Source organism: Eleutherodactylus coqui, chromosome 5, assembly GCF_035609145.1.
Source record: "Eleutherodactylus coqui strain aEleCoq1 chromosome 5, aEleCoq1.hap1, whole genome shotgun sequence".
Classification (NCBI taxonomy): domain Eukaryota; kingdom Metazoa; phylum Chordata; class Amphibia; order Anura; family Eleutherodactylidae; genus Eleutherodactylus; species Eleutherodactylus coqui.
The window spans coordinates 44,037,249-44,051,378 of record NC_089841.1 but is presented as its reverse complement, the minus strand read 5'-3'; the positions used below and the strand labels follow the sequence as shown (position 1 = coordinate 44,051,378).

General features: G+C 43.7%; 1 protein-coding gene across 5 annotated transcripts in view; it reads right to left on the bottom strand.

The window, feature by feature from the left end:
- The window catches only part of FYB1 (FYN binding protein 1), a 111,353-nt gene that overhangs the window by 20,788 nt on the left and 76,435 nt on the right, over positions 1 to 14,130 (bottom strand). For 3 of the 5 annotated variants that reach the window (XM_066602397.1, XM_066602398.1, XM_066602396.1), the window contains exons 4-12: positions 11,285 to 11,316; positions 10,623 to 10,642; positions 8,487 to 8,533; positions 7,186 to 7,309; positions 6,384 to 6,540; positions 4,321 to 4,453; positions 2,850 to 2,872; positions 2,584 to 2,656; positions 83 to 217 (exon numbers count right to left, since the gene is read on the bottom strand). In XM_066602397.1, coding sequence (XP_066458494.1) covers positions 83 to 217; positions 2,584 to 2,656; positions 2,850 to 2,872; positions 4,321 to 4,453; positions 6,384 to 6,540; positions 7,186 to 7,309; positions 8,487 to 8,533; positions 10,623 to 10,642; positions 11,285 to 11,316 — 744 coding nt within the window. The remainder of the gene's footprint in view (positions 1 to 82; positions 218 to 2,583; positions 2,657 to 2,849; positions 2,873 to 4,320; positions 4,454 to 6,383; positions 6,541 to 7,185; positions 7,310 to 8,486; positions 8,534 to 10,622; positions 10,643 to 11,284; positions 11,317 to 14,130) is intronic. The other 2 variants (XM_066602400.1, XM_066602399.1) reach the window with 2 other exon arrangements.

The window sequence follows — 14,130 nt, the reverse complement described above, 5'->3', positions numbered from 1 at the left end:
TTGATTGGCGGGTTACACCAGTGAATTAATACTGGGTGCGGTTAGCAGAGCTGCTCTCAGTGGGAAGCTTTTATAGTCTTACAAGGACATTTCGGCTTCTTCGTTATCTTGCTCTGTTTTTTCCTGTACATGTTTCTTTTTGATTTCTGTTCCCTTCCGCTTCTTAAAGAGACCCCACAATGACGTGCCGCCTTTCTCTTCCTCCTGTGGTACAGAGCTTTGCAGTGTGTAGAATGAACCGTTCAGTTCAGAGAGACAATGTAAGTGCAGAGGCAAAAATAAAGGAACTCTTGAGTATGACGTCAGTTCTTATGTGGAAATTAAGCTTCTAGTTTGTACAGAGTTGACTTCACTACTTTATTGCATATACACAGTTTAAAGGGGTGTTCCATTTTTTTTTTATTTCACCCTCTCTGTCCCAAACATTAATTTTGGGACAGAGAGGGTTAAATTTGCTTACTCAGCTAAGACTGCATGAGTTTGACGCTATGGCAAAATGTCACATGGCTTGTGACATCACCAGGTCTTCTGGCCCCAATGACCAGTATACAGGTCCCATTGGGTTGTAGTTTAAGGGGTTGACCAGTTTTAAACTACTGATGGCCTATTCTCTGGATAGCCCATTGATAGTAGATTTACAGAAGTGCGCTACCCGGAACATCCGATGATCAGCTGCTCTCTGAGCCAGTGCGCTCATGCACTGTGCTAATTTCAACAGGAGGCAGACAGCTGCATTCCTACTGCAATGACCAGGCTTCATATTGCAGGCTGTTTACTTCAATGGGAACTGTAATACCAAGCACAGCCACTGCAATGAGAACGGAGCTGTCTGCTTCCTGCAGAAATCAGCTCAGTGCACTAGCACACTGGCCTGGTGAACAGTTGATTGGCGGAGTCCTGGGTGATAGACCCTTGCTGATGTACTATTGATGAGCTATCCTGAAGGCAGGCCGCCAATAGTTTTATAACCGGACAGTCCCTTTAGCAGGGTCAGGCTTGTATACAGGACATCACTGATGACATTCCATTCCTGGTTGGGACACTCACTTCACTGCTGCATGTAATGTAAAAACAGGATGGAAGTGATGGCATTGGAGAATCAGGCAGTAGCGCGTAGTATGCTTTTTTGTTGTATCATTCTTTCCACTGCCAGCAAAGCTAACATATCAGACAACTCATTTAAAGGAATTGTCTAGGGAGGCAAAATCCATAGCCGTATCGTATCACGTCATTGTAAGGGACTGGCTGTACAGCTCATCTTAATGCAAAGACAGAGAACAGGGCTGGCGTAGTTATTAAAATGAGCGGAACAGCCAGTGGCATAGCAAGGTCAGGTGGTACCCGATGCAGAAAATGTTTTTTCGTCACCCATCCCGGACCTGTACAGTGAAGCCCATCACCTGGCACTGAAGAAGCTGCTGACCCAGGGGGCCGAAGCACTGTGGGTCTTTCTGCAGCAAGAGTCACAGCGGGTGCTGGCATTCCTGTCCAAGGTCGTGGAAATCCTGAGCAGCACCACCTCCATCTAGTGTCCACCTCTATGGATTGCTCCTCTGGAACAGCAGGTAGGAGTGGCGGAGAATGCGGCAGGCAGGACCACACCTGAGCTGTAACCCCCCCAGTGATAACGCCCGGGGCGGCCCGCACCTGCTGCACCCACCTTCCTATGCTGCTGCGAACAGCCAGTCCCTTGTGATAACATGACTGGCACAAAGAGAGTCCATACCACATGACCCAATAATGGGACCAGACTGGAAGCAGAAAAGGATTTTGCATCCCAAGATAACCCATTTAATGTTAATACTAAATGGTACAGACACAGAAAATTTAATTTTAACATTTAAGACATTACATACCAAGTCCCATAACCTTCTGTTATGTGTAGGGAAACCGTGGTTTAAAGGGTTGTCCACCTGGGACCCCCTCTGTTAATCGAGAATCGCTGCAAGTCGCAATGCAGCTTGTCTTCGCCCCAACAGCTTCACACCTATACATCTCCATGGCTACAGACTACAAACCCTGTGTAGTCACATTCAACAATTTTGTGGTTCTGTGTCTCCTGGGGAAATTTCACAGACTGCAGGATCCGACTACACAGGGCTTGTTTGTAGTCTGTAACCATGGAGATGCATCAATTTGTACAGGAGCTGAAGGCATAAAACATTTGGAAATATTTTGTACAACATTTGGTGAGGGTGGTCCTATAAACCAGACCCCTAGTAATAAGCACACCATCAGGGAATAGGTGCTAAACACAACCGCTGTCTTAAGTGGAGCAACTAGTCAATGGGCTTTCATATCAAGGACCAGTAGTAAAGGTCATATAGCAAAGGACCGCCCCCTTCTCACAGGTATGGAGAGTGTAGCATCACACACACTCTCAGGTTTAAAGGTTTGCAGAGGAACTGATGGAATAGTGGATACTTCAGATACTGATGGAGGCCATTCACAGAAACAGGGCTGATTCACTTAATACCTTTAATAATACTACGTGTTACGGATCGGCACCTTCATCGGGTTTGGAGGTCTAAAAAAAGTTTATATTCTTCCATTTAAAGGAACATACTAATGGCCACTATCTACCTTTCAGCAGGGCCTTCATCAACACCATCATAGATGTCATCATCCTCATTAATGGGCGGCGGCGGTGGAAAATCTGTAGAAACAAATGTATACATGGACAGCTGTCATAGAGGTTTCACAGAAACGGATGTAATCCAGAAGGGAACATGTCACCCTGTGACTACGCTGCAACTTGTACGTCTTTCAGCCCATTATAAGTTGTATATAGTAAAAGAATAACCCCCTTGGCTTCCATTAGTATAAAAGATGCATATGGTTGTACTTACGTGGATTTGCACCAAGGCTGTGACTGAAAAGAGAAAGAAATAGGAACAATTAAATACTAAAACTGTAATATATATATATATATATATATATATATATATATATATATATATATTTGGCACCCTATGAGGAATATTTTTTTAATGCTCCCAATTCACAAGAGAAAAAATCTCTTGCACTGATAGGTGGTCTGCCTGTGTTCTGCTTGTGCAGAAAGCAGCAAAATAGCAGCATACCCGCACCAGAGCGGCTCAGAGAATAAATACCATACCAGAACTAACATAACATAAATGCAGCCCCAAAGCCAATCTTAGTACATAAATACATAAATCCAACCTCAGTACATAGATACAATACCAGAACTAAAATAACAACATAAATATACTACCAGAACCAATTTCAGTACATAAATACAGCACCAGAACCAAGCTCATAACATAAATACAGTAGTAGAATTAAGCAATTGTGTTGTGGCGGGTGCCAATGGGCTGATAGCAGAGCCTTGGAACATCAGAGGTGTAGAGGCAGAGCCAAGAGGAGAATGATTCATGTAACTTCACTAAATGATGCCATACAGAAGAAGAAGATGATCTGACCTGCGGACCAAAACGTGTTGATTCCCTACAGCCTACATCTGCCTGGTGCCCCCTCACAAGTTGGTGGCAGGCCACATAGCTAAGGCTGGCCATGTTCACCACCTACTATTTACACTGAGATACCGCAGATATTTGAGACTTTTCTTTGACCATATAGAGTTATTCTGTTTATATACTAGTAGTAATGAAGGTTATTACTTCTACATTATATCGCCCTGCAGTGTCAAATATAATACAATAACCACAGTGTCAAAATAATTAACATAGGCCTGGTGGTCTAGAGTGACAATGGGGGTAAATTAACACAGGTCTGGTGATCTAAGTTGACAAAAGGAATAATTAACATAGGCCTGGTGGTCTACTGCTACAAATAAGTTAATTAATATGGGCTCACTGGTCTAGGTCATCAAAAAGGTTAATTAACATGGACCTGGTGACAAATGGGCAAGCAAAATAGGTCTATTGTTGCAAATGGGTTAATTAAAATAGGCCTGGTGGTCCAGGGTAACAAAAGGTTAATGACATAGGCCTTGTGATCTATGGTGACAAAGGGGTGAATTAATATAGCCCTGGTGGTCCAGGGTAACAAAAGGGGTTAATGTTCACATATCCGGATGATTTGCCATCTCCTTTTCTTAGCCATCTGGCCACCTTTTACCACCTCCTCATCTCCGAGCCCGGCAAGGTCTTCACTGTTTTCCCTTTTGTATTCCTCTCTGCAGTTTCATTTATCCTAGTCTAGGCGGTCTTCCCCTTCGTCCGCCCCTCCAGTCTTATACCATGTCACTATTTTATAAAATATGTTTCTACCTGCTAGCAAAAAAATTGTCAAATGGTTTTAATTCTGATTGGAGTAAAAGATAAATGTGTCTCCTACTTGCTGATGGCCTCCTGCTCCCCAACGTCATCATAGATATCCTGGTCATTCTCTACAGCAGCATTCATTGCCGGCTTCTTTCTCGGTAGTGAGTCATAATCTACTTTCACCATCAACGTTTTTATATATCCATCTGAGAAACAGCAGATTGTATTACAAGGAAGAAACTGTCAGTGATAATAAAAAGATGCACATCAAACGTGACATTGGTGAAAAAAAGAAAGGAACAAGGAAGGAAGAGAGAAAAACAGGAAAGTTGAAAGGAAAAGACAGAGAAAAGAGAGGAAGGAAGGAGGTAAGAGAGGAAGGAAGGAGGTAAGAGAGAGAGAGAGAACAAGAAAAGAGGTAACAGAGAGCTGAAGAAATGAAGGAGGTAGGGGAGAGGAAAAAAGAAGCTAAGGAAGGGATGAGGTAAGAAAGTAAGGAATGAGGTAAGAGAGCGCAGAAGGAGATAAGAGAGGAAGGAAAGCGGTAAGAGAGAGGAAGGAATGAGGTAAGAGAGCGGAAGAAATAAATAAAAAATCAGAAGGAAGAAGATAAAAGGATGGAAAGTAAGAGAGAGGAAGAAAAGAGGTAAGTGAGAGAGGAAGGAAAGAGCTAAGAGAGTGGAAGAGGTAAGCGAGAGAGAGAAGAAGAAAGGAGGTAAGAGAGAGGAAAGAAGGACTGAAGGAGGTAAGAGAGGGGAAAGAAGGACTGAAGGAGGTAAGAGAGGGAAAAGAAGGACTGAAGGAGGTAAGAGAGGGGAAAGAAGGACTGAAGGAGGTAAGAGAGGGGGAAAAAGGACTGAAGGAGGTAAGAGAGGGGAAAGAAGGACTGAAGGAGGTAAGAGAGGGGAAAGAAGGACTGAAGGAGGTAAGAGAGGGGAAACAAGGACTGAAGGAGGTAAGAGAGGGGAAAGAAGGACTGAAGGAGGTAAGAGAGGGGAAAGAAGGACTGCAGGAGGTAAGAGAGGGGAAAATAGGACTGAAGGAGGTAAGAGGGGGGAAAAGGACTGAAGGAGGTAAGAGAGGGGGAAAAAGGACTGAAGGAGGTAAGAGAGGGGAAAAAGGACTGAAGGAGGTAAGAGAGGGGAAAAAAGGACTGAAGGAGGTAAGAGAGGGGAAAAAAGGACTGAAAGAGGTAAGAGGAAGCATGAAGTTAAAGGGGCTGTCCCGCGCCAAAACGTTTTTTTTTTTTTTTTCAACCCCCCCCCCCGTTCGGCGCGAGACAACCCCGATGCAGGGGTTAAAAAAGAACACCGGACAGCGCTTACCTGAATCCCCGTGCTCCGGTGACTTCTTACTTACCCGGTGAAGATGGCCGCCGGCATCTTCTCCCTCGGTGGACCGCAGGGCTTCTGTGCGGTCCATTGCCGATTCCAGCCTCCTGATTGGCTGGAATCGGCACGTGACGGGGCGGAGCTACACGGAGCCCCATTGAGAAAGCAGAAGACCCGGACTGCGCAAGCGCGTCTAATTTGGCCATTAGACGGCGAAAATTAGACGGCAACCATGGAGACGAGGACGTCAGCAACGGAGCAGGTAAGTGAAAAACTTTTGATAACTTCTGTATGGCTCATAATTAATGCACAATGTACATTACAAAGTGCATTAATATGGCCATACAGAAGTGTATAGACCCACTTGCTGCCGCGGGACAACCCCTTTAAGTGAGAGGAAGCAATGAGATAAGAGTGCTGAAGGAGGTGAGAGAAAAATGAAGGAAAGAACTAAGAGAGAGGAAGGAAGGAAGTGAGAGAAAGGAAGGAGAACAGAGGAAAGAAAGAAGGAGGTAAGATATAGGAAGGAAGGAGCTGAGAGAGGAAGCAAAGGAGGAAGAAATGAGGGGAGGGGAAAGAAGGACAGCAGTAGTCCTAGCAAACGTTTGTGTCCTCTGTCTGCGGTCCCACACTGCAGGAGTCAGACATAATACTCTGTGATGCAGCGTTGCGCTGTAATGTTTCCCATTTTTCAGCTGTTACCAGGGGTTTAGTCAGGCATTTCTCTCTAACTGGTGACTTAGATTATTCTGCTGGGCATTCACATATGGTTTGGAGGAATGTTCACACTCTGACAGATACTCACAATTTCCATTCATCCTCCCGAGCCACTTTCCTTCCGGATTATCAGTAACTCGTATGATTTCAATCTCATCTTCCTTTTTAAAACTGAGTTCATTTTTGCCACCTTTATAGTCCATGTTGGCCTTGGCATTATGAATGACGTCTACCTGCTCGGTTAACTGCAGGAAAAGCAGGGAGTCATATTATAAGAAGGACTTGGGGTACTATGTAACACCACCAATAATCTCATAAAATGGTCCACATACGTATAAAGTAATCTTCTGAGCTCCCCCTAGTGGTGACTGTAAGTAGTAAAATGTTATCATGTAACTCTATGACTCTACAGGAGATTACTGTATACTGTGTTACTATAGAGTACAATGTATATACAGTAATCTCCTGAGCTCCCCCTATTGGTGGCTGCAGGTAGAAGGTTATCATGTAACTCTATGACTCTACAGGAGATTACTGTATACTGTGTTACTATAGAGTACAATGTATACACAGCAATCTCCTGAGCTCCCCCTAGTGGTGGCTGTAGGTAGTAGAATGTTATCGTGTAACTGTATGACTCTACAGAAGATTACTGTATACTGTGTTACTAGAGTACAATGTATATTCAGTAATCTCCTGAGCTCCCCCTAGTGGTGGCTGCAGGTAGACAGGATGTTATTATGTAACTGTGACTATCCCTACATGCCTATAATCCAAAAACAATTTTTTAAATAAATAGATAAAATAGAGAAATGGCGTTCACTGTTGACATTCACTAAGTTTGAGTATACACTTTCTATATGACACTCAGTAGGGTTGTTAGGACTTACCTTGAATCGCTTTCTTATCTCCTGCTCCTTCTTTTCTTTTTCCTTTTGCTCTTTCTTAGCTTGCTCCAACTCTTTTTTCCGCTTTTTCTCAATCTTGTCCTCTTGTTCTCTCTTGTGCTGAGCACTAAAAGGAGAGGCTCACAATGACTAAAGAGCAACTGCACTTTGAAGAAACTTTTGACATGTAGGAGTGGGAATGACATGTCAAAAGTTTTGATTAGTGGTGTTCTTGGTACCCAGCCTGTTGTGCTATAAGGAAGGATATATAGTAGATGTAAATGCTATCTTTTTAGCTATACATCGATACATGAGAGCTGGACTAACATGAATAAACCCCGCAGTAGAAGAATCACCTGTGTTACTTAGCTGCGGAGGATCGCAGACACACTAGACACCTCAGGGAGGAAAATAACCTGCACCCATATAGAGGCGGGCCCAGAATAAATACAACACCATTACGGCTGATTGGCTGACTAGGGAAAACATCTACCTGTCTGCTAATTAGTTAATACAACACAGGAGATATTTTAACTGGGAAGAGAAGAAGGGAACACTAAACACTGAGGGATTCCTGACAGACAACACCTAAGGGAACTTCTGCAGTGACAAGAAAAAGGCAAGTGACAAGGCATCCATCAAAGGTGCAATCACGTGGGCTGGAACTGATGTTGTACGCCACCCCGACTCCACTGTTTGATTGTGGCCCCCGTTGCAACAGTGTCTCCGCTACCAGATCTCCGCTAAAACTTTAAAAGTTTCTTAAAAGTGCAAATCTCTATTTTGGTGGATCACTACTATCATCTCCTTACAGAGGTGAAGTTAAAAGAAAAAAGTATCCAAAGTAGCGCTTCACGGGATGAAGTTTGTTATTCTACACCTGGAAGGTGTAGGTTTTATTGCAATAAAACCTACACCTTCCAGGTGTAGAATAACAAACTTCATCCCGTGAAGCGCTACTTTGGATACTTTTTTCTTTTAACTTCTGTGCACACTGGGCTCCCTGTAACTGGGGACCCCAGACATCCAAGCGGCTCTCCGGACAGGATAGGGAAGGAAGTTTTTCTACAGGCTATCCCGGATATGGAGGCACTAGTGAGTTAACCCTTCACAGGGTTACTCACACAGTGCCGGGTAAGTCCTTTTTTCCTTATAACTTCATACAATCATATATTGATAAAGTCATTTGGTACTGTTGGAGCGCTCCCACTGATCCCGATACTATTGTTATTCTCTCCTTACAGAGGTGGGATGGCATGCTATAAGCACCTGACAACAGAGACATAAAAATACGCTGTACTTACTTAAGCTCATCAATTCCTTCGTAGCAGTCATCATCGCTTTCTTCACTCTACAGCATTCAAAATAATTTATGTGAGTAAAACAGAAAATCTGGATTTAAGACAATTTCCACTTAAACTCCTTGGGAATTATAAGGTAACTAGAGATGAGCGGTATACTCGCTAAGGCACATTACTCGATCGAGTAGTGCCTTAGCCGAGTATCTCCCCACTCATCTCTAAAGATTCGGGGGCCGGCGCGGGTGACAGGTGAGTTGCGGCGGGGAGCAGGGGGTAGCGGGCGGGAGAGAGGGAGATCTCTCCTCCGTTTCTCCCCCGCCGTTCCCCGCCCCCCGCCGGCCCCCGAATCTTTAGAGACGAGCGGGTTATACTCAGCTAAGGCACTACTCAATCGAGTAATGTGCCTTAGGGAGTATACTCGCTCAACTCTAAAGGTAACTCAGTTAGGATCCTCATCTATTATGGAGAGCACCTTCACAGGCACTCTCTCTCTCTCTGGATAGCTCATTGTTTTCAGTGAGAACTGTGTATTACTAAAGGCCCTTTTACTCGCAACAATTATCACTCAAATTCGTTAAAACAATGGCTTTTGAGCAATGATCGTGTGTAAATGCTACCATTGTGCACTTTTCATTTGAACGATGATTTTTAGTTCAGCATAAAAACCATTGTGCAGCCCGCATGCTGGGAGCAGGAGATAACATTGTATTTTTTTGCTGTGCGGCCTGTGGCTGAAAACAGCCCAATGTTGTTATCTACACGGAAGCTAGAGATTACATTGTTTTCTCTTAGCAACCATGGCTGAACAATAGACCTAATTACAGAGCTCAAATCTCCTGCTGAGTTCTGCTACAGCTTCTGGAGGCTGATTTGCATGCAAGTGAAGCTGATAAAATACTAATGGGTATTAGTGCCCATTAGCACCTTATGCAAAATTATCTCTCAAAACTGTCATTCTGCTTATCTCTTGAACTAGTTTTTCTTCCATTATTCTGAAGTTGGTAAAACGAGTTCCCAGCTTGGTGGGGGGTAATCATAAAATTACCTGAAAGCGCTGTGGAATAAGTTGGTGCTAAACAAGACTTATTTTGGTTCTTTTTTACCTCATTCCCTGCTCTAGACCACCAGGGATGTTGTTGTGATGTTTTGGTATCTTAGACTCCAAGGACATTAGAGTTCTTCACACCCTCAAAATCACACCCCATTTTTAAACATCTTATAGTTTGTGATGAAAAAGGAGGCAACCCTTTAACCCCTTCCATTAGTACCTCTACACCCCTATAGCGGCATCTCTAATGGGAACTGTAACAACACCTATAATGGTCATACTGGCAGAGACCCAACTTTCCCAGGAGTAGATATAAGTGCTGAATAGAACTTTTAACTAGAAGAAAGTGGGCAATTTCTACTTATTGGCGAGTCTATCGTTGAGGGAGCTGCGCCCGAGGTTTAGTTTGGTGTCAGTCTCTGTCTTCCCTGACATGATTAAGTCAGCAGCAGCAGCGCTCCCTGTCACATATCATTGTACTGTCTCAGTGTTTCCCGTCAGCCTTGCTCTTGATGTCCCGGGTTATATACACGTCAGTTAGTTACACGCATGTCACTGTCTGTATAGTACATGTGTAGCTGTCTCCACCGTGACAGGAGGCTCTCGATTCTATTGATTGTCTCAGAAGAAACATGTTCATGTCTTCGGGATCTATGGATGACATTGCAGCCTTAGCTCTTCATCCAGCTTTCACTCTCGGGTAAACTCCTCTATAGATCAGCCAGCTGCCCTTGTATAATAATATATGGAATGTTATAATTGTCTTCTTTGTTAAAGGGGTTCAATAAGTTTGTAATGGCGATCTGAAATTGTAACATTTTTTTAAAGATCTATAAACATTTAAAGGAGCTGTACAGCATTAGAAAGATCCGGTTGCTTTCTTCTATAAACAGCGTCACACCGGTCTATAGGATGCGCCTGGTATTGCAGCTCAACTTCATTAAAATGAATGGGCTTGAAGTGTAGTACCAGACACAACCAGTAGACAGGTGTGGCACTCCGTGTTTTCTAATCCTGTGCCGTTACTTTAAATATAACACATACCCCACCAGTACCCCAAAATGTCTTTTCTTCACAGAAGTAATACTTACTATTTCATCAGCAATAGATCCTGCAAGATATAATACAAAAAGCAACATAAATGAAACGATTCACTCACTATAACAATGTAATATTAAGAGCAAAGCTGTATAAATCTCTGTGCTAGTTTGCTATAATGTATCAGTCTAGAGTCAAGGCTGTTTAGCTCACAGAGCATTGTCTACAATTGTATCCACTTGTCATCTGAGAGCAGGACTAGCTATGTACAATGTATCAGTCTGGAGTCTGGGCTGTTTAGCTCACAGAGCATTGTCTACACTGGATACAATTGTATCCACTTCTGAGCTGGGAGCAGGACTAGCTATGTACAATGTATCAGTCTGGAGTCGGGGCTGTTTAGCTCACAGAGCATTGTCTACACTGGATACAATTGTATCCACTTCTCAGCTGAGAGCAGGACTAGCTATGTACAATGTATCAGTCTTTGCAGTGTATGCATCATTTCAGTGAGTGTCCTGCAATGTTTCAGCATCCCTCCAGCAGGTATTTAGGGAAATTGAGCACTGGCTCAGGAGATATAATATCCTAGAAATATCAGTTAGGAGCACCGCCACACACACGTTAGAGAAGATCAGCGCTGACAACCTGTATGAGCTGAACACCCAAACACGGATGTATGCATCCAGCAATAATAAGCGTCTCCCATACATACCGTCCTCGTTCTTGTAATCTTCATTTGGGTTTCTGTGGGGTAATAAAGAATTATTAATATTTAACTGCTTTCTATTAATTGCCCATGTCAGTCATATCTCCCAACACAGCTCATCCGTCTCAGTGAGGTTTAAAATCATCTATGTAATTTAGCTGTTTCTTACATTTTTATTGAATTTCTTGTGTTTTATTTGTGTCTACACTGTGACATCACTGTGTATATTATCTTGTACTGTGACATCACTGTGTATATTATCTTGTACTGTGACATCACTGTGTATATTAATACTGTGACATCACTGTGTATGTTATCTTGTACTGTGACATCACTGTGTATATTATCTTGTACTGTGACATCACTGTGTATATTAATACTGTGACATCACTGTGTATGTTATCTTGTACTGTGACATCACTGTGTATATTAATACTGTGACATCACTGTGTATGTTATCTCTGTACTGTGACATCACTGTGTATGTTATCCCTGTACTGTGTCATCACTGTATATCTACAGGACATCCCGCAAAAAATGAGCCATCACTGAACTACATCCACGGACAAATAAAAAAGTTATTGCGCGCAGAAGATGACCACAGAAAATAATTGAAAAAAATTAAATGTCTTTGAAAAAAAAAAAGAGTAGTACAGTAAAAAAAAACTATACAAGCTTGGTATCGTAATAATTGTACTGACCCATAGAATAAAGTTATCATGTCGTTTTTGTTGCAGTTTGTGCGCCGTAGAAACAAAACGCACTGAAAGATGGCGGAATGTCGTTTTTTTTTCATTTTACTCCACTTAGAATTTTTTTAAAGTTTTTCAGTCCATTATATGGTACATTAAATAGCACTATTGAAAAATACAACTCGTCCCGCAAAAAACAAGCCCTCATGCAGCGACGTCAATGGAGAAATAAACGAGTTATGATTTTTTTAAGGGGGTGAGGAAAAAACGAAAAGGGAAAAAAAAGGGCAGCGTCATGAAGGGGTTAAAGACAGTTTTTTTTGTTCTATAGTGCACATGAAAATGAGGATTGACGCCCCAAAATGGATCCCCCTGTTTGTCCTGTGCTCAGACATGTACCCATTGTGGCCCTTATCTTCTGTGTGTATGTAAGTTTCCCAAGCCCTCCCCAGCTTCTGCGCTAGCGTCCGCCATATTGCTAACGGATGCATGCGCCAAAGCTGGGGAAAGGTTTGTGGATAAAGATCCCATCAGGGAACATCGCCGGAGGCCCTAGGTAAGTAATTTCACCTACCCTCATAGATCGGATCCATGAGGGGAGGTAAAACTTTAACTTTTTTTTCTTTTACATGATCACTGTTATCCATTGGATAACGGCGATGATGTGGCCAAGGACCACGTACCACGGCCCCCCCATGAAATCACTAGGCTCATAAGTTATTATGTCTATCAGCTATAATGGATATTAACGTCTCATTAATCGTGTACCAATTCAGGCATCTTTTACCTGAGAAAAGTCCAATGACTCTATATCCATTTGTTACTACAGTTTCTAGCAGTAATATTTCCCCTCACCACTAGATGGGGCTATTCTTCAATTTCAAAACTCTTAGTACCCATCTATTATTGGACAGTAGACAATATAAAGGTTTTGTCTCTGCAATAAGAATGGCAATGATTTTTTTTACAACTTCTGTGCTAACCACCCATCCATGTACCCAAATACACTCTTTGTCAAAAACACCCCGCTCCCAGAAAAAGTTGTCGTTTTGCTGCCAAAACCTGCCCTGCAGTTCCATATACAAATGATGAGAGTTGGGGTGATTAGATGAACGGTCTTGTCACCTGAGGCCCTAAAAGTGGTTCCCCCCCTTGGCCTATAAGAGGCTCTCGGAGGCTCCTTGTGTGTAGTGACCTCTTCCTCCATTTGTAGAGCTTGTTGGCCACTAGACGTCTCTACAACACAGAGAAGAGATTTCGCCCGTTACCAGAGTCTGAGAGGGGCGCATTATTGGGATGTGAGAAGCTGGATGGTCATATCGATGAATTGTCCCCCACCGGCCGTTCTGATCAGACGGTTAGGAGGTGTTGGGACCAGTAGATGTGTGAGGGCACACAAGGTGACCGGGCTCAGGACCCCCGACAGACCACCAGTAGAGAGGAGCGTCTGACCAGACTGTTAGGAAGTGTTGGGACCAGTGGATGTATGAGGGCAGACAAGGTGACCGGGCTCAGGACCCCCGACAGACCACCAGTAGAGAGGAGCGTCTGACCAGACTGTTAGGAGGTGTTGGGACCAGTGGATGTATGAGGGCAGACAAGGTGACCAGGCTCAGGACCACCAGTAGAGAGGAGCCTCTGATTGTCCAAGAAGCATGAGCACCTCCAACTGTTTCACTGTCCACCATCCAGAGACAGGTGGCGCCATCGTTACACCCCTGTGTTTGAAAGCCCTTTGGTCTCCCATTGCCCATTACATGTAGGTCTTTAACATCCACTGTCGCCTCCATTTGCAGTGGTGTCATGAACAATGAAACTGGATGCTGTCTAGTGGAACCGGGTTGTCTTCTGTGACAAATCTCAGTTTATTTTGGGCACTGATGATGGCCGTGTTCGTGTCTGGAGACCTCGGGGTGAGCGCCTCAATCCTGCCTTTGCTGGGGAGCGGCACACTGCCCCCTGCTGGTGTGATGGTCTGGGGGCCATCACATACAACAGTCGGTCACCACTGGTAGTGGTACGAGGGACAATGACAGCTCAGCGATATGTTCAGGACATCCTACAGCCACATGTGTTCCTCTCATGGCGGCTTCCAAGAGGCATCCAGTACGATAATGCACAGCTGCACACACAAGGGGGTCACAGGAAGCCCCCACAACA